We start from the raw sequence: 22,984 nt of genomic DNA, 5'->3' as shown, positions 1-22,984 counted from the left end.
AACTTGCAACCACTCCTTCTCTTTCCCAATACTTTAGTTTTGATACATTAATTCAATTACTTTGTATGATATCCTTGTTGCACCATGCAATCTATATAACATTCACTGCAAATCATTTTGGTATGCAGATAACATAACATCATCTCCCTACAAAAACACATATCTATATATTTTCCCAACCAGCGCACTTCTAATGTCACCAGAAGCATTACTTATATAAGTATATTAAAAATTCCAATGGACATCACATATGTTTTTTCTAACTTTCTGCCAAAACAAATGTTCTTTTCAATCTTAATTATAAATTCCAGTTCATATATACTGAGATATTAAAAAATAAGATTTAAGATCTTGACCTCACACTTTCCTGTCACAAAAATAAAATATTTTACTTACTCTACAATTTTGTTTCAAAATATTCCAGAATAGATTTGCTGTTTCAGTTACTCTTCCCACAGAACTAGCAGAATCAAGAAAAAAACTCTCCTGAGAGGATTTTGCTATGTATGCATGCACTGACCTGGAGAAAAGGAGCAATCCATGTTTTACAAACGCAGACAGAATGATATACTCAGAAGGGTTTACACATCTTTCTCGATATGGCCCATTGTCCAGGAGAATAAATCTGTTCTATATAAAGTAAATGACCTGCTTCTTCCTTCTTCAAGAACAAATGTAACAGACTAACAGAGAAGGTACCTCACCTCTCCTTTCAAATCTTTGTTTTTAGTTTGTTTTAACTTTTTATAATTTTAATATATTTCATTTTTATAATTATTATATGTTGTTTTATTCTGATGTAAGCAGCTCCCTGTTGCCTGAATTGCGAGATGGGCGGCAAATAAATTTGAAAAATAAATATGAAGTTGTTTCAAGTCCGACTATTCTAATTAATTATATTTTATTCATCGTTTGATGTACATTTTTGCTAGTTTTACTGAGTACATTTATACCAATTTCTCTTGCACCAAAACTGGATGGTGATTTATGAACATTAGGGTAATGACTCCCAGACAGATAAAATGTCTGACCCACAAGCTTTAGAAGCTAATTAATCAAAAAATTGAGCTACCTGGGAAAATAAAACTGTCTCCTGAGTTAGAAGTTTTACACAGACCACCAAAAAGCTGTTGATCTTATCTAACCTACAGCATCTGTTTTTCTCTTTATTTCAGTTTCAATCAATTTGCCTGTTCATTGGCCCATGGGTTTCAATGCCACCTTTATAGATTGAACAGTCTTTCCATTAGCTACAATCCACATCCTGATATAGAGACTGAATTTAGTGAATAATTAAGTACCACTCTTGGCTGTTTTTCAATTATATCCAGGTTTCCTTATAGATACAGTACCTAAATTTTCTACATGTATCTAAAACTGGAAACCTTTTATGTGTGTGCCAGTAGTTACATAATTGGATGTGTTAATGTATCTATATGGATGCTTATATTTGGATAGCAACAGGGCTTCATGACATTTCTGTTCAATGAATTCTAGGAATACTTAAATATTTCATCAAATACTTGATTACTTATAGTAATAGGTGGGAACATTATTAATCCTGGAACGAATGATGGAAGATATTTTACTTATCCTGTTACAATTCTCTGTCAAGATGTATCAAAATATTGGTTAATGGAATATTCAAAAGTTAGTTTCCTAAATTTTATTTTAATTTACTTCATTGTATTAGTTTAGTTTGGGATCTGAGAAAGTAGTAATTGATTATTATAGTATGTTACCAAGGCACACATTGCCATCTCTGGCCTTTCCTCTTCATTATAATGAGCAGCATTTATATTTTTAGGTCACTGAGCACACTACTTCACTTCCACCAAAGCTGATTTAATTGAAATAGTTGTCTGTAAATTAGAAAAGAAGCCACAAGACTCTCCTCTCCCAATTAATGTTCTCATGGGGGGGGAAAGTCTTTTTGGAGGCACTAAAGTAAACCACTTGTTGGGGCCAGATCTGAGAATGTAGCGAGCAATTTGAGACTTTGGGAACAAGTTTTTGTTTAACTGCTCAAGGTTTCTCTGCTACCTGTATTTTATCTTTTGCTTTCAAGGTTAGTTAATTCAGCTACTGCTTAAGTATAAGATATTTTAGAAGAAGTATAAGAGAGATTTCTTGATCAATTCTTTAATATTTAGCAGACATATTTTACCATACAAATGTGGGATGTGAGAGGGACCTTGAAGTCCTAGTGGACAGTCGCTTAAATATGAGCCAGCAGTGTGCTGCAGCTGCCAAAAAGGCCAACATAGTCCTAGGCTGCATTAACAGAGGGATAGAATCAAGATCACGTGTAATATTAATACTGCTTTATAATGCCTTGGTAAGACCACACTTGGAATATTGCATCCAGTTTTGATTGCCACAATATAAAAAAGATGTTGAGACTCTAGAAAGAATGCAGAGAAGAGCAACAAAGATCAATAGGGGACTAAAGGCTGAAATATATCAAGAACGGTTGCGGGATTTGGGTATGTCCAGTTTAATGAAAAAAAGGATTAGGGGTGACATGATAGCAGTGTTCCAATATCTAAGGGGTTGCCACAAAGAAGAGGGAGTCAATGTATTCTCCAAAGCTACTGAAGGCAGGACAAGAACCAATGGATCAAGGAGAGAAGTAACCTAGAACTAAGGAAAAATTTCCTGACAGTTAGAACAATTAATCAGTGGAACAACTTGCCTCCAGAAGTTGTGGATGCTCCAATACTTAAAGTTTTTAAGAATATATTGGACTGCCATTTGTTTGAAATGGTATAGGGCTTCCTGCCTTAGCAGTGGTTGGTTTAGAAGATCTCCAAGGTCTCTTCCAACTCTGTTATTCTGATTTCTACTCACAACCTGAAGCAGCTTTATGGGTTTTTTTTAATTTATAAAAGGACTGGAATATCTACAGATGCAAAACCAACCAACATTGTCTCTTCATTATTCAAGTAAAAACAAGGGCCAAAAAATTCAAAATGGAGACATCTGTTATTTGTAACTACTTCCAACATTTCAGCACTTAAAGCAGATCATATTTGAAAACCTAACTGCACTAATATACCACAAGCCTGTAGCAATTTGATAGATGCACAATCAGTCAGTAAGGTTCTTTGCTAGAGGTTATGCATAAATATTTCTACTCAGTAGTCTGAAACACAGCAATATGTCATGTGACAGTAGGACCAGAAGTAAGCTTGCTAGCTTTGTTTGAGGCACTCAGACATATTTACTTCAGCTTTTGTCATGCACCTCAATTTGAAAATATATTTCAAGAGATTGAGGTAATCAACAAAAATAATAAATATGGAAAGTGTCATCCTACAATTTCTTCTGATTTTTTTTTGCATGTCTTAATATGACCTCTATTATCAAATTCATCATCCTATCTGAATAACTTCAGAATTTTATTATTATTATTTTAGAATGAAGCTGGGAAAGCTTAGACTACTTTATTAGCACATTTGCCTTACTGGAAAGCAAAAAGATTTAACTTTCTTTAGTTTCAGTAAATGATGTCAGCCATTTTAGATGTCTTTATTTAGAGAAGTGGTGATCTCATTTAAATGGGAAGTTGAACTATTATTTAATATTACAGAAATTATTTTTTTTGGTACAGCATTCCTTTCAGGCGATCAAAAACCTTCACATGCTTTAAATCAATGGTCATTTATCATTTTAATCAAACAGACAAAATGTAGCTAGTAGAGGTTGGACTAGAAGATCTCCAAGGTCAAAACGTTGGTATTTTGTTATTTTGTATTCTGTATTCAGAAAAAAAGTTATGGAGTATCATACTGAGTTTGCTCATTGTTTTTACACTGTATTTAATTTTTTTCCTTAGCCTCTATTTAAGACGAAGTCATTTCACTGGATTTAGACACTACAAAAAATGGAAGTAAATGGAAGTAATGGAAGTAAAACTTCCAATTTGGCCTTTATGGCCACCTCTAAGGTAATAGGGAAAAACATTAGCCAAAGACTTTTGCATTGCTACTATTATATTCAACAAGATGTGATTTCAATTCTATAGACTATTCATCATATCCTGTTATAGCAGGATCTATTAATATGGTAGATTAAGAAAACATTCCAATTTCCATTTATTTAACAAGAACTGAACCTGAACCTTTTATCTTCTAAAAAAGAATCCTTGGTTGGCATGGAGGAGCTTTCATGAGAAAGTACTACGGTATGAACTTGGTTATAACACTAAAAACAAATTGTTAAACATTTAACATTCTTAAAATATCCTACTTGCTAATTGCAACTCAGCATATATTGCTTTGGAGTCCTTGGTGCTTTCTTGAGTTTGGTGGTTTTTCTGCAAATGTTTTATTAGCCGATTATGTAACCTCTTTAGTGTTAGAAGGATTTGCTCTGTTTGTATGCAGTTGTTTGCTTTTTCAAGTTTTGTTCATCAGCTGCATTATCACTATCATTACTTTTTTCACTATTCTCAAAGACCAAAGTCATGTCAATCTATAGTCAGTAGACTTTGGGATTCTGTTTTTACTAGCACAACCCTTTGTAACACAGCTCAGTCATTATAGCATCTAACAGGACTCAACATGACTCAGGACTCTGGGGATTGAAACTGACTAGATATAAATACTGCCCTACATTATTTATAGCTCTGTACAAAATACAGCACATTGAACTTAAGAACCAGAGGTGGAATGCTACTGGTTTGGGCCAGTTCGCCCAAACCAGTAGTAAAAATGCTACTGGTTCGCTGAACCAGTAGTAAAAAAATGTAAAAAAAAGTTCTGACGATCGCGTGTTGCTCAACTGATCATCAGACTTTTTTTTTTAACTTTTTAAGGATTTTTTTACTACCAGTTCGGGTGAATAGGTAGTAAAAAAATGCTTTAAAAAAGTAAAAAAAGGGCTCGGACTATTGCGCACAACTGTGATTATCTAAGTCTTTTCTTTACTTTTTAAAAGAATTTTTTACTACCTATTTGCCCAAACCAATAGTAAAAAAATGCTTAAAAAGGAAAAAAAAAAGGTTCCCAAAATCACAGCTGTGCCGCGCGGTCGTTGGAACCTGTTTTTTTACTTTTTAAAAGCATTCTTTTACTACCGGTTCGGGCAAATAGGTAGTAAAAAAATGCTTATAAAAAGTTTTTTAAAAAAGGTTCCAATGATCGCGCAGCAAAGCTGTGCTCGTCGGAATCTATTTTTTTAGTTTTTAAAAGCATTTTTTACTACCTATTCACCCAAACCGGCAGTAAAAAATGTTTTTAAAAAGTTTTTAAAAAGGTTCCCAAGATCGCACGCAACAGCTGATTCCCTCCCCTCGCTGTTCTACTTACCTTCCCAAGCCTCCTTTTGGCGCATACTGCGCATGCACAGCCAGCGAACCGGTAACAAACCAGTTCAGATTTCACCACTGTTAAGAACTGTTTGCCAATTACAACTACAACTAGCAATAAAAACTGTGATAAGCTAAAGAGGCAAATGCCTATGTTTTTTAAAAAGTTTAATATCATACCCCATTTACAAAATTATACAGTGATTTTAACATCCAACCTTCTTAGGTGCTCCAAGGAGACTGAAAAAGGTGTATAAATAGAAGATAACAACATCATGGGATTACATACTGAACAAATATGTGTGTTCATTTGTTTTTGCAACTATAGGACAAAAATGATACGTTCCAGACACATACATGAGTCTGAGACACATAAAGGAGACTACTATAGTAGATATAATTCACTAAAACATTACTCAACTTAAATAGATGGAATGAGCTAGATAGAATTACTGACTGATGTTGGAATTTAGTCAACAATTTATGCCTGAAGAAATCTCTTCTTGAATGACATATTTGTGCATTCTTATTGAGTATAATAACTACAATGTTTCCCTATAATCTTACTTGTTTACATTGTTGTAAACATTCTAAGTGTAACTCTAAACACTAATTTCAGTCTAAATTATTCCACATGCAAGGAATTGTTTTTCTTGATTTATGTTTTTATACAGGGACCATTCAAATGTAATCTTGCATATTCTTTTTTCAAGTAAAGTTCTATAAGAAATCTATATAGCAATGCTTTTTTATGACTATAAAATGGTCTCAGTATGCTTTCTGAAATAAGTTTTTCAGACTTTTTAAGGAAGATAAATATTTAATCATTATGTAATGCTCACTAGATGCAAAAATAAGATGTATGAAATACATATATTCACAAGTGTATGTATATACTGTGTTTCCCCGAAAATAGGACATGTCCTGAAAATAAGGCCAAGCCTGATTTTGTGGTGGGCCTAAATATACATCCTCCCCTGAAAATAAGCCCCCTCCTCTCTCTCTCACACACACAGGTCCCTCACCCTCCCAACCCTCCCAAGGCAGCCACATCCCTGTGAACTCCTGTACCCCCCGCCCCTTTCTCCTCCCGTGGCACCGACCATAGACCTTGACTGCCTTTTCCTGTGCCATGGTGGCCGCCCACCCACTCTCGCCCAGGCATCAGCATAGCCCATGCTACCGAGTGCCTGCCACTGCAGCCCCAATATAAGCATTGCCATCCCAGGGCTTCCTTGGCAGGGCAGCCACCAGTGGCAGAGAGGCTTCCATGCGCAGCGGGCAGTTACGGAGGTCTAGTGTGTCCAGCAGCTGGGTGCAGGTCTCAACGGGGATGGCTGAGGCACTGCAGGTGTTGCTGCTGCCGCTACCACCTGTAAAGGCTCAGTGGTCCCCTGCAGCCAAGGTCAGCCACGGGCAAGGAGCTTTGGCTGTGGCTGGGCCAGCCAAGCTGTGTCTGTTGGGGCTACCCTCGACATGGTTGCCCAGCGTCTCGCTGCCCGGCACCTGGAAAGAGTAAACTGGGCCTGCGATCAGAGCGGAGAGGAGCAGGGCGGAAGGGGAGGCCTCCGGCGACTGTCACCATAGAGTGGGAAGCACACTCCCAGAGCAGCCGCTGCCCTGGCTGGGGTTTGGAAGCCACAGAGGCAGAGTTTGGGGGAGAGAAAGAAAGACTTCTGCTTTCTTTCTCTTCCCCCCTAACTCTGCCTCTGCGGCTTCCAAACCCCAGCCAGGGCAGCGGCCGCTCTGGGAGTGTGCTTCCTACTCTATGGTGATGGCTGGACCTGGACCCTGCAGGGAGAGCTGGCCCAGGCTGTGGCTTCCGTGCGGGTGCTGGTGGTGGGTGTCGGCGGCATTGGCTATGAGCTACGAGGTCAAGGACCTGGTGCTCACCTGCTTCGCCTACATCAACGTGGTGAGGCCTGGGAGGTGCGCAAGCGGGGTGGGTGGGGACAGGTACTTGTGCGGCTTGGTGCCTTCAGGCCGCTTGCGTTCTACACACACACACACCATGGGAGGGGAGGGGCTTGGTGGCGGCACGCTGGCCACCTGAGCACCTGATTATAGTCACATGACTGCAGTGGTTTGCAACAGCCAGAACTTCGAGAACTGGTCATAAGCCAATTTTTTCAGCCTTTGAATTAACTTTGAATAGTCACTGAACAAATGAACATAAGCCAACACCATCTGTACTTTCAAAAAAGAGTCTGAAATACACGCTATTGCAAAAGTTGATAAACAACTCTGAACTAAGAATATAACTTCAATTCTTCTGAATATTTTACTTTTAGTTTAGACATAACTTTCTCTGCTAATTCTAGCAGTGCTTTGGTACCCATAACAATCCTTCTACTTCCTCACAAAGGAGAAAGTGACTACTTCTTTTTAATGGTAACTTCATGGAATCTGAAACAGATTTCTGTTACATTTTTGATGGTATGTACACTCTTGAGAACACACAAATTTAAAAACTCCCATCTTCCATTGATCCAAAGGGGAAAAAATTTTTAGAAACGCAAACTTTATAAATGTTGAGTAATTTCAGGCTCTAGAATGGCAAGCTCATCTTTAAACCCTCCCATTAGATCCTTGGCAATACTGCCAATATACTTACTAGGTCGTAAGACCCTGATCTCCAATAGGTTGGAGGTTCTATCTGCCAATCGGGTCCAGCTACTATTGTAGTTCTTGCGCCACAGCTCGGCCACACATTGGTATTTGCCTGCTTCTGTGTCACTGGCCCTGCTGATGCTCAGGCGTACATTGTTGCTGGACTCTGCTTTCTCAATGGCTGTTCGGGTTCGGAATCCAACATATCTATCGCCCCACTGAACTCCTCCATCACGAGTAAAAGTGACCAAATCATGAAATTCAGTGCTGCCAGCTGGTTGAAAACGCCAAGTCACAGATACTGGCACCCATGAAGGATAGTGTGGCTTGATAATGCATTGTAAGTCAAATGATTCATTATAGGTGACTCCAGGTGTGCGGGAGATGGCTGTAACTGCAAAACCAGCATCTGCCAAAAAAATACAATATAAAACACCACTTAAAACATTAATAAAGCTGGATTGACCTATACATGTAAAGAAACAACTAATTTTCTAACTATAATTCACAGAAAATTGCTGTAAGCATTATTTTTCTCAGTTAACATATTAAAACTCCAAAAGTTGATTTCTAGTATTACAGAAAGTAATCTCATTCCTGAAATTTAAGGAAAAAAATTGAGCTGGTAGTATTAAATGGAATCGTGCTTCTTACTTAACTTTTTTTCAAATGATCTGTGATGAAGCACAATATATTTTGTTTTCAAGTACTTTCAAGTAACTTTGTCGTTACTTATAAAACTGTCTTGTACTTCTAGATGTGTTGCTTGAATCAAAAGCAGACCTCCAATGTTGGTATTTATTGTTTTTAAATCTACAATATACTCTTAATATGCCACTCATGTCTGTAGATACTATGAAATCTTTTAACAGAACTCTTATATTGAAATATATAGGGTTTGATGAACTGTTGGAATAAAAATAGCCTGGTTTTAAATGTAGGAAAAATGAAAGTGATCATTGTCAATTTCATTCAACTGTGCAGGTGATTAGTAGTATCACGTTTTTGGGTATGCAGCTGGTGAGCAGGTTAGCTTTGTCGCTCAACAGTAAGTCACTGGTGAAGTGGGCACAACAGCACCTGCATTTTCTGTGTCATATGATCTTTCCCATATCCCTACCACTTTCTATAGAGGGATAATTGAAAGCATCCTGTCGAATTGAATTAGTCTGTGATTTGGAGATATCCCCGCAGCCTGGAACAGCTGATCGGTGGTATTCCCAGAGGCAGATCCAACCACCAATCAGCTACTCATGCTAAATCAGGCTGAGCTGAAGCTGACCAGGCTGTTGGCTGTTTGCTGCAAGGAGGCAAATTGCTGGGAGGTCAGAGGCAGATTTTTTCCTTGTTTTCCTCCCCAAAAGCTAGGTGCATTTTATAGTCCGGAGCATCTTAAAATACAGTATGTGTGTGTATATATAAAAATGAAATTCTGATTCCCCCTCTCAAAAGAATGAATGCATACGCACACACACTTTTGAGAATGGAAATCAGAATTTCATTTTTTAATGTGTGCCAGTGTGTTCACAGAAAAAAGTGAGATAAGATAAAGGTTATGTTATCTTGTTCAAGAAAAGATAAAGGGTATCTTATCTTTCTCTTGTTCTTATAATGTTGTTCCAGAACTGCAAAAGAACTTTTGTACACGTACATCAATCAAGTATCTCAAGGATTCTAATCCTTGAGGGCATCATTATAGCAGAGTCTAGTCTATGTAATTACAAAAAGAATAGGTTAAATTTTGGCATTAAAGCCTTTTTGGAATATATTTAAGGATTTACAGTAAAAAAAGAGATTAAATGAAAAACTAACATTTTCCTTCTCTTTCTATATTGATTACAGTAGACAATCAGAAATAATATTGGACATAAACTTCTTATGCAATTGTTGAAAACTCACACCTAAGAAGCATTTTTTTAGTACAGAAAAAGGCTCAAATTCCTTCACACATTAGTGCCTCAGCTGAAGCCAAGAATCAGTTTTATAAAGTGTTAGTGAAAGAATTATGCTTGCCCAACAGATTGCAGGAATGAATTTTCCTTATCTAGTAAACTCTCTTTTTACCACCTTTTAATAGACCTCTCAATTAAAAATAAAGTTTAAAATGGAAATTCTTCTGTTTGCACTAACTTTGTACTGAAACACAGATTTTGAAATATCTGCTTTTTTTTATGCTTACTGATGGAATTGTGCTTGCTTGCTTTATACAAGGAAGAACATAGTACATGTAGTCCTCCCTTACAAACCACAAGTGAGAGTGGCAACTTTGTTGCTATGCACAATGTCAAGTGAGTGCACCAGACTTATGCCAGTTCCAGTGCTGTAGTTCTCGTGTCTCATTGTGGTCACATGACCACAATTTGCAATATCCTGCCAGCTTTCCCATTGGCTTTATTGGAAGCTGGTTGTGAAGATTAAAAATGGTGATCCTTCACAGTTGTATACTTAATTTTTCAGTGCTGTTATAACTTTGAGTGGTAACTGAAGAAGGCAGTCTTCATTCAGCAGAAGTAGAGCTAGATGAAAAATAAGCATAAACATTTGCTTCTCTCCCAGTTATGAGTTTAATTTTTCTGGAAAACCCTATGGTATGCAAATAATTTCCTTATATCTCTCTAGGAATCAGAGCATCATTTCATTAGAAAATCCTTAATAGTATATCCTACTGTCTTTCTCCTCTCCAGCTATCTTGGAATCTGAGTTTTACAAGATTAACAATGTTTATTTTTTTTTTATCCTCTGCCTTAATATCTTCCTCACTAGGCAAAAGAATATATTCTCAATGGCCAGCCAATCTCGCTAGCTTTAAAAAATGTAATTTATTGATAAAATAGCCTAGTATAGACGTGATAATTCCCATGCACAGGAGAAAACTTACATTTTGGAAAGATGCTTAATTTGAGGATAACTTTTTGGAATTAAAATTGATAAAATAAATTAATAAATTTTAACCAACTCAGAAAAGTTGAGCCTATCATTTTGGTAGCTGAATGTGAAGAATACGTACATAATCTTTTGCTGAATATGGAAGATGAGAATGCAAAATATGGTCTGATGCTTGGTATAAAAAACAGACAAAACCAACCTAATGCATAGGACTGAGATAATAGTAGAAATAACAGTTTTTGTTCCCGGTCTCAGTAATGCACAGGAATCATGATTTTATATTAGTAAAATAAATAAAACTTGTTTTTTGGGGGCAAAGGTTACACAGATATAAATAAAACAAAAATTTGTACAAAACACTACCAAGTTATACGTTATTAAAGTCACGTCTTTCAAGACATAACAAATGGTTGCAAAAGTCAGACTATCAGAAAATCTGGATAAAGAAACACTGTTTTCTTTAACTTGGTTCTGGAGAAATCTGTTGAAAATACAGCATGGCAGTAATTATTGGACAGCAAGAAAAAACCTCCAATATTAAGTAAGGTAAAGGCAGAAAACAGACTAGAAACACCAACAATGAAGCATAAGCATAAATTTTTCGACCATAGAATGCAGAAGCAAATCTTTGAAAAAGACCCTGATAGTTGAGAAAAATATAAGGCAACAGGAAAAAAGACTGGCAGAAATGAGATGCTAGATATTAATGATAACAACAATGATGACAGGAAAAATGATACAGAGCATGAGCTTACCTGAAATAAAAGAAAAAGTTACTGAAGAACAATTCTGTTGTCCATCAAGTAATGAAGATTTATAAATATTAACAACTGAACTAATTTTGGACACCACAGTAAGATTGGAGTCATTCCAAAACAATACAAGCACTTACAAAGAAACAGGATAAAAAAGTGGAGGAGGTGACTTAAAATTCTGACAATCCCTGTGAGGTTGTGCAAATACCAGACAGCCCAGCTTCCCAGTTTTTCTATGCCTGTCTAGGAATCAAAACTTAGCATTGGAGATTAAGGTCAAGGAAACCCAGCATGTGGAACAAGGATTCACCATCAGTATCTTCTAATAATTCTCACTTGTCTCTATCATCTGTCCTACCATTACAAGAGAAACTTGGGTTGGGAGTTATGTCCTTTCACACCTGCAATAAGCCTGATTTGGAAATGCAAAATCTCCTAAGAATATTCAGACAGAGAAACTACCTTATGATTCTTGACAAATGTATCTTGTCTTTTTATGTACCCTGAGAGCATATGCACCACAGACAAATTTCTTGTGTGTCCAATCACACTTGGCCAATAAAGAATTCTATTCTATTCTATTCTATTCTATTCTATTCTATTCTATTCTATTCTATTCTATTCTATTCTATTCTATTCTATTCTATTCTATTCTATTATCTTAGATTTTAAACAAGAAAATATCACTCAAATAATTTATAAGAAACTATTTTCTCACAAATCCCATAATCACCAACACATGGCAAGGAGAATTCTACTACCACTCAAGAAAGTTCATGACCAACAAACCTGGCCCTATCAGCCACAGAAAATAAGATGGTTAACCATACCAGAATAAATAGACTATTATCTATTTTTAAAACAAATTTCCATATCTTTCCCCATGTACACTAGCAAGCAATTGTGATATATGTGCTTAAAAGAACCACGAGTCATTATAACATTTTTCTTTGTTCCAGAGCTTGTTATCTTTAACAACTATTTTAAGCATTTAAGAGTAATGTATATTGTTTGGCGCATAAAAAGAGAAAAATGAAGGTTTGCCGGGTTATTTTCCCCAGAAGATTAAAACAGATGATGCAAAAATGATAACACAGCATTTTACATTAACAACCTGTATAGTTATTAAATGATTTGGGGACAAACATTTATTGTTGTAACAATAAAATGAAAGATTTTTATATATGTTGTCTTAAACTCCTTAGAGTAGGGGTGTCAAACACTTGTCATCATGGCGGCGTCACGGGACATATCAGAACTTCTCCTCCCCTTGCTAAACCAGGCGGGGATGGGGCCAGAATGTGATGCATCCAGCCCGTGGGCCACGACATCCTGCCTTAGAGGAAGGGAGGATTTAAATGCAGTAATAAATAAACTATCTTTTCACTCCCTTCTTGATCTTTAAGGGGCATTCTTGGAGGTTATTAGCCATTCTAGGTAGACCAGATCCAAGAAATCAACTCCACAGGGAGGCTAAAACTGCTTATATTGAGACTGGCTACAATAAAAGAATCTTGCAACTCCAATTATGTTGTATTTCCTCTGCCTACTAATAGTTCAGTGAATTAGGGAAATATCTGTCTAAGCTACTTCCAAATCTTATTTGGCTTTTGCAGATTTTAAATATGCTTCAGCCCTTTTTTATTGGCACCAACTTCTATTTCTCTACCAAAATCTTATATCTTACTTTCTTTATTCTATAATCTGCAAAAGTGGAATGTGCAAGAATGAAAACTAAATTTGATTTCACTGCAATGGTATTAAGTCAAAGCAATTATTATCATAGTTAATATTAGTTTTCATATATGCAATCAATTTCTCTTTTAAATTCCCTTATAAAACATTGAAAGTCACAATGTAACAGCATATTTTTAACCACCCCAAGGCCGAATATAAAGTTTTGGGGGAATGTTTATTAGGTACCTCTGACTTAAGCCGAGGACTGTAATGTATTAACTGGTGGCACTTTTATACTCACCTAGTGCAGTGATAGCTACTGCTGAGCCATTATGCCGCTCTCCAATCATCTGCCACTCCCCATCCAGCCTACGTGTCCATTCTGTAATACGACACTCATAATGGCCCTCATCTGCCTTGATGCTGTTAAAGATCTCAAGTGTGAAGGATCCAGGCCGTATCTGCTCCATTTGGATCCCCCCATAGCTACTGCGCTCGACATAAGAAGGACCAGGACGAAGGGTTCCATCCCGGTCAAGTTGTATAATGTCACTGCGACGGTTCTGCTTATCCACAAGTTGCCAAGTGACAGATAATCGGTTTTGGGGTCTAAACCCAGAGCGGACAGTGCAACCAAATCTCAGGCTCTCCCCTTCTAGAACGTTTGTGGCATTGTTGGATACTTCTATTGAAATATTGGTTTCTGCAGTAAAGGAGAACATATGTGATTACAATCAGGACTATGTGGGATATCCCATACATGCATATTTCTTCCTACAGAAATACAACATGTGACCCAACAATAAGAGGATATATTTGGAAAATTATTTCAAAATTGAGCTAATTGAAAAAAAAATCACTTTAATGTTGTAAGCAGCTTTTATTTTTTATTATCCCCCAGTAGTATATATCAGGGAATAATCAGAAAGAATAATCGGAAAGAAGTAGCTAATAAAATAAATCTTTGGATTTATTTTATTCTTATTATTAAGTAAAAGAATTGTACAATATTTGTCCTGCATCTTCTACTTCTCTTTTTAATCACTTGAGGTAAAATGAATCCATCTTACGAACATCCTTACTACTTGAGTTAAGAATGGCAAGTGCATGAACTTGTTTAAACCAGTCAGCACAACTCCTGCTTTTCCATAGTTCGCTGGGTTTTAAAATGTTCAAGTTACAATAGAAAAGATATTTCTTCCCTTTTCGAACTCCAGATTTTTTTGCCCTGCAGGAATCCTATTTTTTCCACTGCAAACATAGACCTGAAAAGTGGGCTAAAGAGGAGTAAGTGAAAAGAAAAATGAAGCTAAGGGAGGTATTCAGTTCTGTTTACCAATGAGAGACAATTTTATCAACTGTTTTAGGGAAGGATATGTAATAAAATAAAATACCAAAAGCTGGTTATTGTTTTTCACTGTTGTATAAATTTATTCTTTTTTAAGAATAATACAGAAAGAATGGGATAGGATAGAAATTAGTATGTACTGCTTCTGTGGTATTTTTCAATAAAAAAAAACCAAACCATTTTCTAAAACCATTCTATCTCTATTCTAATCATTTTATTTACTTGTCAATGTTTGTGTCCGTCTTGTGTAAGTTATCAGATATAATTTCCATTCATATAACATACAGATTCAGACTACAGTGATAATTGGAAGCATTATTTAAAATACTGAATAAATCAGTGAATATATACCCTGCTTCCCCCAAAATAAGACATCCCCTGATAATAAGTCCAATTGGGCTTTTGAGCACATGGCAATAAGGCCAAGCGCTTATTTCAGGGTTCAAAAAAATATAAGACAGAGTCTTATTTTCGGGGAAACACGGTAGATACTAAATCTCTATAAAACTGATACTATATTTTTAAGATAGCTAGCTAGATAGCTGGATGGATGGATGATAGATAGATAGATAGATAGATAGATAGATAGATAGATAGATAGATAGATAGATAGATAGATAGGCGGACAGACAGACAGAGTGTGTGTATGTGAAACCAACTTACAAATACCATTGTTAACTAAGGAAATACTATATTACTGCTATAAATGTTTCATCAGTTATGAGAAAGGAGCAAAATAAAATGCATATCATCTCTATAGCAGTTTGGTAGAATAAGACAGTCCAAATCAACTTGAAATACGTGGAACTAGTTTTTTGGAATATAAGAAGGTTTTCAGGGAAGTACATATTGTACCTTCAAGTTCTCTGAAATTCTGAAAAGATCAAACTTAGTTTTATTTACTAATCTCCTTGTTATAATCAGGGAAAAAAGCCAAAGCATCAGAAAAGGAACCAGAGGAAGAGTCTGATTTGGATCCAAAGAAAGATATGATGCTTGTGACTTAAGGTCAAGTTCTATGTCAAGTTCCAAAGAGAATCTTTCTTCTATACATATTTCAGAAATTAAGTTCGGGAGACATGTGAAAGGAATGGAAGATGGGAGTTAAATAATTAATTAATCAGCCCCAACCTAAAGACCTTAAGAATACAATAACCTTATTAACCAGACCAATAGGTCATCAAGTCCAACATACCCTAAGACAGGGGTCAATAGATGCATCCAGGAACTTACACAAGTTCAGATGACTCTTTTCCATTATTACACAAGTCTGAGATAATTCTAATTCGCTTCCAATGTTTGCTTGGGAGGGCAGTATAAGTCTTCAGTTCTTTAAAAACAATATAGCACGCAGGCGCAAAAATACTTTTTGTATGTACTAAAGTATATGCTACAATCTGAAATATTTTTTCTGAAGCATGGATCACTCTGCAAATAAATATATAATTTGATGGTACTATTATACAAGTAGTCCTCAGTTAATAACCATTATTAGGACCAGCAACTCCATTGCTAAGCAATGGGATTGTAAAGAAAAAAAAAACACGTGACTGCACTGACCTAGGACAGCAGTTTGGCAATTCCAGTTGTGGTTGTTAAGCGATCCCTGTGAGAGGGATCTTGGAGTCCTAGTGGACATTCACTTAAATATGAGCCAGCAGTGTGCTGCAGCTGCCAAAAAAGCCAACACAGTTCTAGGTTGCATTAACAGAAGGATGGAATCATTAGTACCACTTTATAATGCCTTGGTAAGAACACATTTGGAATATTGCATCCAATTTTGGTTGCCACAATATAAAAAAGATGCTGAGACTCTAGAAAGAATGCAAAGAAGAGCAACAAAGATGATTAGGGAGCTGGAGGCTAAAATATATGAAGAATGGTTGCAGGAATTGGTTATGTCTAGTTTAAAGGACATAGGGTTGAAAAGGACTAGAGGTGACATGACAGCAGTATTCCAATATCTAAGGGGTTGCCACAAAGAAGAGGGGGAGTGTCAACCTATTCTCCAAAGCACCTGAAGGTAGGACAAGAAGCAATGGATGGAAATTAATCAAGGAGAGAACCAACATAGAACTAAAGAAAAAATTCCTGATAGAACAATTATAATCAGTGGAACAACTTGTCTCCAGAAGTTGTGGGTGCTCCAACACTAGAGATCTTTAAGAAAAGCTTGGACAACCATTTAGGCTTTCATGCTTGAGCAGGGGTTTAGACTAGAAGACCTGCAAAGTCCCTTCCAACTCTATTATTCTGTTATTCATGCATGGACGCTGAATGTTATGTCATTATGCTAATCATTGCTGATTTCCCCATTAACTTTGCTTGTGGGAAGCTGGTAGTGAAAGTCAGAAATGGCAATCTTGTAACTGCAGGATGCTGTGACTGTTATAATTGCACACCAGGTGCCAAGTATCCAAATTGTGATTACCTGACTGTAGGGATACTGCGATAGTTACAACTTTAAAGACTAGCCATAAGTCTTCTCATTCACAGCCATGGGTAACCTTTAAATGGTTACTGAATGTGTGGTTCCTAAGCGATGTCTACCTGATTTATGAATTTATTTGCTATAAAATGCTTGGAGTTTTGTGGGCAAAGTGGCATATACATTTTTTTTCAGTTAAATGAATCTAAGATGCTCTACAAACTGTTCTCAACAGAAGCAAAGAAATCAGCCAATTAGCTGCTTGTGTCATAATCATCATAAACCTGCCCAGGTCCCAGAAACCCACACAATCAATAGGAGCAAAGAAGATTTATGCTTACTAAGGGGCAGCACTGTAATAGGTGTGTTCTTTGGCCGTTTGCTTTCTCCATCAATAAATTCACCAGTTGTCGTCTTCAACCGCTCTGTCACTCGACAGTTATATTTGCCGCTGTCTTCCAATCGGAGTCGGTAGATTTTTAGGATATAGATGCTGTCACTCTCTTTGGCCACTTTCAGTTGTCCCAAGGCTTCTCTCTGGGCAAACTCATTGTTAAGGACTGGCACAGCATTAGCACCAAAAGTAGCAATGAGAGAACTATTAAAGGCCCAAGAGATGGAGAAATACCTCTTTGCAACATTTTGTACTTCCAAAATGCATCTAAACTCCACAGGTTCACCCACTATGTATGTCCGCTTCTCTGTTTCTAGTCGAACGTTGATATCCATATCTAAAAGAAACAGAACAAACAATACGTACACATACACACATACAAACCAATGAAACTGTGTCACAGCCCTATACAAACATGAAAGAGCTAACAAGCTTAGATAATGTTAAGAAATTATTATTTGAGAATTGTTTTGAACATACTATGTGTATTAACAATTGTGTCTCTTCCTGTATTTTAACTTCATCTCCAAAAGCTATGTTTTTGTTTTTTCTTACATCTTTCTTATGTATAGGAAAGCACAAAAACTATATACGTGGTGCAATTAGATACTAATTTTCTGCAAAATAATCATTTGCTAGCTACTTTCATGCTAACGGATTGAAGAACTATACCAATTTAGATTATATCAATTCAAGAATTGAATTGTATACTATTTTAAAAGAGCTTTTATAAGCAATGTTCTCTACTTCAAAATTTTGGCTTGTTACATAAGTAAACAGTTTGTATGAATTTATGTACTAAATACATCAAAAGACTAGAAACAACTGCTGTAATTCTTTTATTCTAAATAAACAATTCCTACCAAAACTACTGACTGATGGGCCAAAAAGAGGACATCACCATTCAAAAAGGACCACAACATAGGACAACAGCAACAGAGGGTAAAACATAGCTTAGTAAAGGCACTGAAAAGAGTAATGAACATTTTATATGAATATTAAGGTATTTTCATTTATATGAAAAACAATCAGAATTTTTTTTATGAAACCTTTAATATATAGAAGCTGGGATTAATTTAAAGGGAAAAAAAAGGTGTATGTCCAATGTACAGTAAATAATACTCCCCATTTTGTAGGTTTTCATAAACTGTGAACATAAATTTAAATACCCTGGCCTAAAGCAAGGCAGTATATTTTGTAACATGATGAGGAACCTGAGGCTTATCAGATGTTTTGGATTCCAATAGCAATTAGCTCCTGAGGTCCTACGCTATAAACCTGCTAGCAAACTATTAAAGGGCTTTTGCAAGCATCATGAATTAGCATCAACCAGAGTTAGTCCATCTTAAACACTCTCTTTGCTTTTACTTAATATAGCCATTGTTATATCAAATCAGCAGTTAGCTAACACCTACTTTGACACTTACCAGAGGAAGCTAAAGAAATGCTCCAGTTAAAAGAAATGTTAGTGTAGCTGACCACTGTGGCTTTGTAATTGCTGCAATTTTTGTAATTTTTGCGAGTGAGCTGATTACTGGAACAAGGAAGGTAAAATGGCATTTAGCTTAAGCTGTGGTCAAGAATGCCCAGGTGAAAGTGCAAAGGTAAAAAGCTCATCACTAATGTGTTAAAAAACACACTCAGAACTAGAGAGCATAGCTAAGTAATTCCTCCTGCTGCTTATTATGGACTATTAGCCTAAATTGTTCAAGTCTTCAATAAATCAAGAACAAATGATGAACTATCAGGAAATTATAATGTGCATACAGTATATGGCTTAATGGTATAAAACAGCTTGTTAAGTATCAGCAAACTTGCTTGATTTGAACTTGGATCCCAAGCATTATTTCTGCACAAGCAGAAATAGATCCCAAGCATCTATTTCTATTAGAAATAGTCTCTATTTCTAATAGAAATAGCGTTGAACCCCAATTTTTCTCTCAGAATGATAACTGGCTCAAATTGTGCTGGGTAAAATGAACCCAGTATTGGGCTAGGACTAGGTCATCACCCAACCAATTATTAAGAAATTGTGGAAGTTATAATCCAAAACATTTGAAGAATCAAGTTGTATTCTGATTTTACTATAAATCAAAAATAATGTTTTTATCCTTGATATAACATATTCACACTAGTCAGGTTTATATATACTTGCACTGCCAAATCATTTTCTATAAAACTTTCTCTAAAGAACTACATTTTTTTTTCAGTCAAACAAAATCTCTTATAGCATTCTTGCTAATCATTTTAGTGCTAGAACACCTTTAGCTGAAGAGTATTTTTTGGATATAAAAAAATGTAAAAATAAACTTCTTCCCAACAGTAACGCTCACAGAAATTTCTAAGGGGCTTCTGACCAGATGGTGATACAATAATATTGTAGAAATGAAAGGCCAAATGAATTCCTTTTCTAAGTAGTACCAGAGAGGAATTAGTTTAGGTGAAATGTGAAGATGTGAAATTCCAGTTACAAAGAGAACAAAACGAAAGTCAGGAGAAGAACAAAATAAAAGGGAAAGAGAACAAAAGAATACTATAAAGACAGTACTGAGGAGACTAGGAGTACTGTAACTAAACTCTGGCTTATAGCTTATAAAATGAAAAATATTTTAACCACCTTGATATACATACAACACCGAGAGGTTAAATTAAATTCACACGTTGATGCTGTAGTCAGTGTTTCCCAAACTTGACCCTTTGAAGATGTATGGACTTCAACTCCCAGAATTCCTCAACCAGGCATACTGGTTGGGGAATTCTGGGAATTGAAGTCCATGCATCTTAAAATAGCCAAGTTTGGGAAACACTGCTGTAGCTAAAGCCACTGTCAAAGCAAGGATTCAATTCTATATTGGCAATTATGGAGAGAAGAACAATAGAAGGGCTATTATTTTGCTATATTCACTCATATGAACATCTTCCTTGTCAACAGTTGCTCAAATTACTTTTTTTTGAAAGAAAGGAACCAATAGCCATATGATAAAGACTTTTAAACACATCCCAGATAAACTAAATCATCAAATCTGTAAATAATGGAACAATGAAAGAACAGATTATTTGACGCACTAACAATTAAGATAAATCATTCTATACCAGTATAAGAATGTCGGATTTGGTTTCAAGTTTTCACCTGCATCTGCTAACTAAATGATTTATCAATCAATCAATCAATCAATCAATCAATGATGTATTTAAAAAGTGAAATTTGGAACTATTAAGTTGTAGTCCAAATGTTAAAAGTACAGCAGTTGCTATATATACATACACATATATATATATACAATCATATACATGTACATACATTTTGAGAGATTGCTAAATCTCATTAGATTTAGGCATTGTCACTAATATTCTTGTGAGAATCTGGGGAGGGGAGAATCAAAATTTATGAGACTTTGTAATCATATGAGATTCATTTAAAATTTTAAAATATGTATAGGTTTTATGTTTCCAACCACTGCTTTATGAAACAGCCCTCAAAAGCTTTTGGTAGCGATATAGTGGTCAACATAATGGAAGGAGGCAAAATCTCTGAAGCTCGTTCTAATAAAATTATTTTGTCTATCTTGAATCCCCTGATGCCAAAACCGAAATCATGAGAGTACATGCTGTGAGAGAGGTAAAAAGAAATTGGCACACTAACCAGTTCCTTCCACATAGACCATAGTGCTCTCCGACTGCTTGCGTGTCACAGCGTACCAAGTGCCATCAGGGTCCTGAATCCATTCAGCTGCTTCACAATAAAACTCGCCTTCATCAGAGGACTGAAGATTGTAGATAGTAAGCTTAGATTGAGTCTCGCCCACTTTATCAAGACGGACATCTCCACTTGCATGGCGTTGGGTGTATTCACTTCCTGCACGCAGTACAAAGTCTTTGCTGAGAGAAATAACTTCCACAAGAGGCTCATCTACTTTCTGACGATACCAGGCAATGGAAATGTGGCTGTGCTGTTCAGTATTCTTGGTAATCTCACACTTTAACTCCAGAGAATCATGTTGTACCTTCTTTAGAGTCTGGGTTTCCGAAGTTACTCGTAGGGAGTCAGGAATAACTGCAGTGGAGAGATGAAAGAAAAGAATATAAATAAATAAATATATATATATATATATTGAGAATATTTGCTGTGTTTGATCATGCAGAGCAGCATTAGTTGATCTGAAAAGCAGATTCTGCACCTGCAGGAAAACACTAGAAGGATAAAGGCGATGAAGAAGATATTCATAGTTGTATTTATGTTCCTACCAATATTGCAGAATAGATTAAATAAAAATGAGAAACATTAGTATTATTACTTATTATAGTATAGAAAGCAAAGCCCGTGAGGGTCATTTCTAATAGATTATGGACATCTGTATCCAATTTAAGCCTGTTAAATCAGTTGGCTCTTGGTAGGAATACATTCTTTTCTGATCCAAAGACTATACTTTTCCTTTCCTGCTTAATTTATGCATTTATTTATTTTATATTTTTTTATTAAATTTCTACACCGGCCGTCTCACCATTAGATGACTTCAGGCAGCTTAATTGACAGCAAAAAATATTGCGACCAGGAGAAAAAAGTAGGCATGAGTGAAAAAAAATTGTGCCTCCTAATTTCATTTATATTTAAAACCAATTAACGAATAAATATAGTAACATGGTTACTCAGAAGGTAATTAGTAAGCTATCACATTAAAAACTACAATTTTGTGACAATTTTGTGTGCAAGCTATTTAGGGGCTGCAGGTGGTCCTCGGCTGTGCATGACTGAGATCTTTATTTCATTACCAAACATATAGAAATCTGTAATAGGAATAGGAAACACTTTTGCTAAAATTCTGAAGACCAAAACTAAAAGAACTGTATTTAGAGAGATTGCTACAGTTTGGTTTAGCATGTGACAGCTTCTTACTACAATATCACTTAATTTTTCAGAAGAATTTTTCCAATCGATATCTTTACCAAGATTATTTAATTTACTGTCCAGATCAGACTATATCATTTCCACTTCATCCATTCTTTTCCTTCTCCTCAGCTATATTTTAATTTTTTTTTCAAATGCAATTAAAAATATACATACTTTTAAATATTTATTTTATGTTATTTAACCATCCTATAAATTTCATTATTGGTACTAACTGCTCAGACCTTCCTAAGGAATTATTTCTGGAGTTCATACGTGTGTTTCTTTGGCATTACACTATCAGTAATCTTTGTCCCAAAACATTATGATTATCATTTTATTTACTTTTCTTTTATAAATTAATAGTATCTGCAAATAAAATTAAGGTATAGAACTTAGAGGCAGTCTTTTTCTTATGAGGATAAAAAAACATGCGTAGTCTTCCAACTTAAAGGCTTAATTAGCTTTAGAAGCAATATGTAAATACTTTTCCAAATGCTGTTTTATATGCAATGACTTTAAAGCACTTATTAATTTATTGTATTCAAATTAAACTAAAATTAACCAAGTGATATATCTAAATGGATGGGATTTGGAATAATGAAGACCAAATTATGATTTTGAATTTGCATGCTCTTTGATGCTCTGAGCTTAGTTGTTTTCTCGCAAAACCAATCTAAAAATCTGCCT

The 22,984-nt window shown here is 35.8% G+C and overlaps 1 protein-coding gene across 4 annotated transcripts in view; it reads right to left on the bottom strand.

Moving 5' to 3' along the window:
- Positions 1–22,984, bottom strand: part of IGSF3 (immunoglobulin superfamily member 3) — a 108,812-nt gene that overhangs the window by 37,012 nt on the left and 48,816 nt on the right. For 2 of the 4 annotated variants that reach the window (XM_034414246.3, XM_060686329.2), the window contains exons 4-7: positions 21,053–21,463; positions 17,357–17,746; positions 13,541–13,942; positions 7,926–8,330 (exon numbers count right to left, since the gene is read on the bottom strand). In XM_034414246.3, the coding sequence (XP_034270137.1) occupies positions 7,926–8,330; positions 13,541–13,942; positions 17,357–17,746; positions 21,053–21,463 (1,608 nt within the window). The remainder of the gene's footprint in view (positions 1–7,925; positions 8,331–13,540; positions 13,943–17,356; positions 17,747–21,052; positions 21,464–22,984) is intronic. The other 2 variants (XM_060686330.2, XM_087894990.1) reach the window with 1 other exon arrangement.

Source organism: Pantherophis guttatus, chromosome 5, assembly GCF_059756535.1.
Source record: "Pantherophis guttatus breed Tessera chromosome 5, ASM5975653v1, whole genome shotgun sequence".
In the NCBI taxonomy this organism is placed as follows: Eukaryota; Metazoa; Chordata; class Lepidosauria; order Squamata; family Colubridae; genus Pantherophis; species Pantherophis guttatus.
Note: the sequence above shows the minus strand (reverse complement) of the source record. Positions and strands in the feature narration are given on the sequence as shown.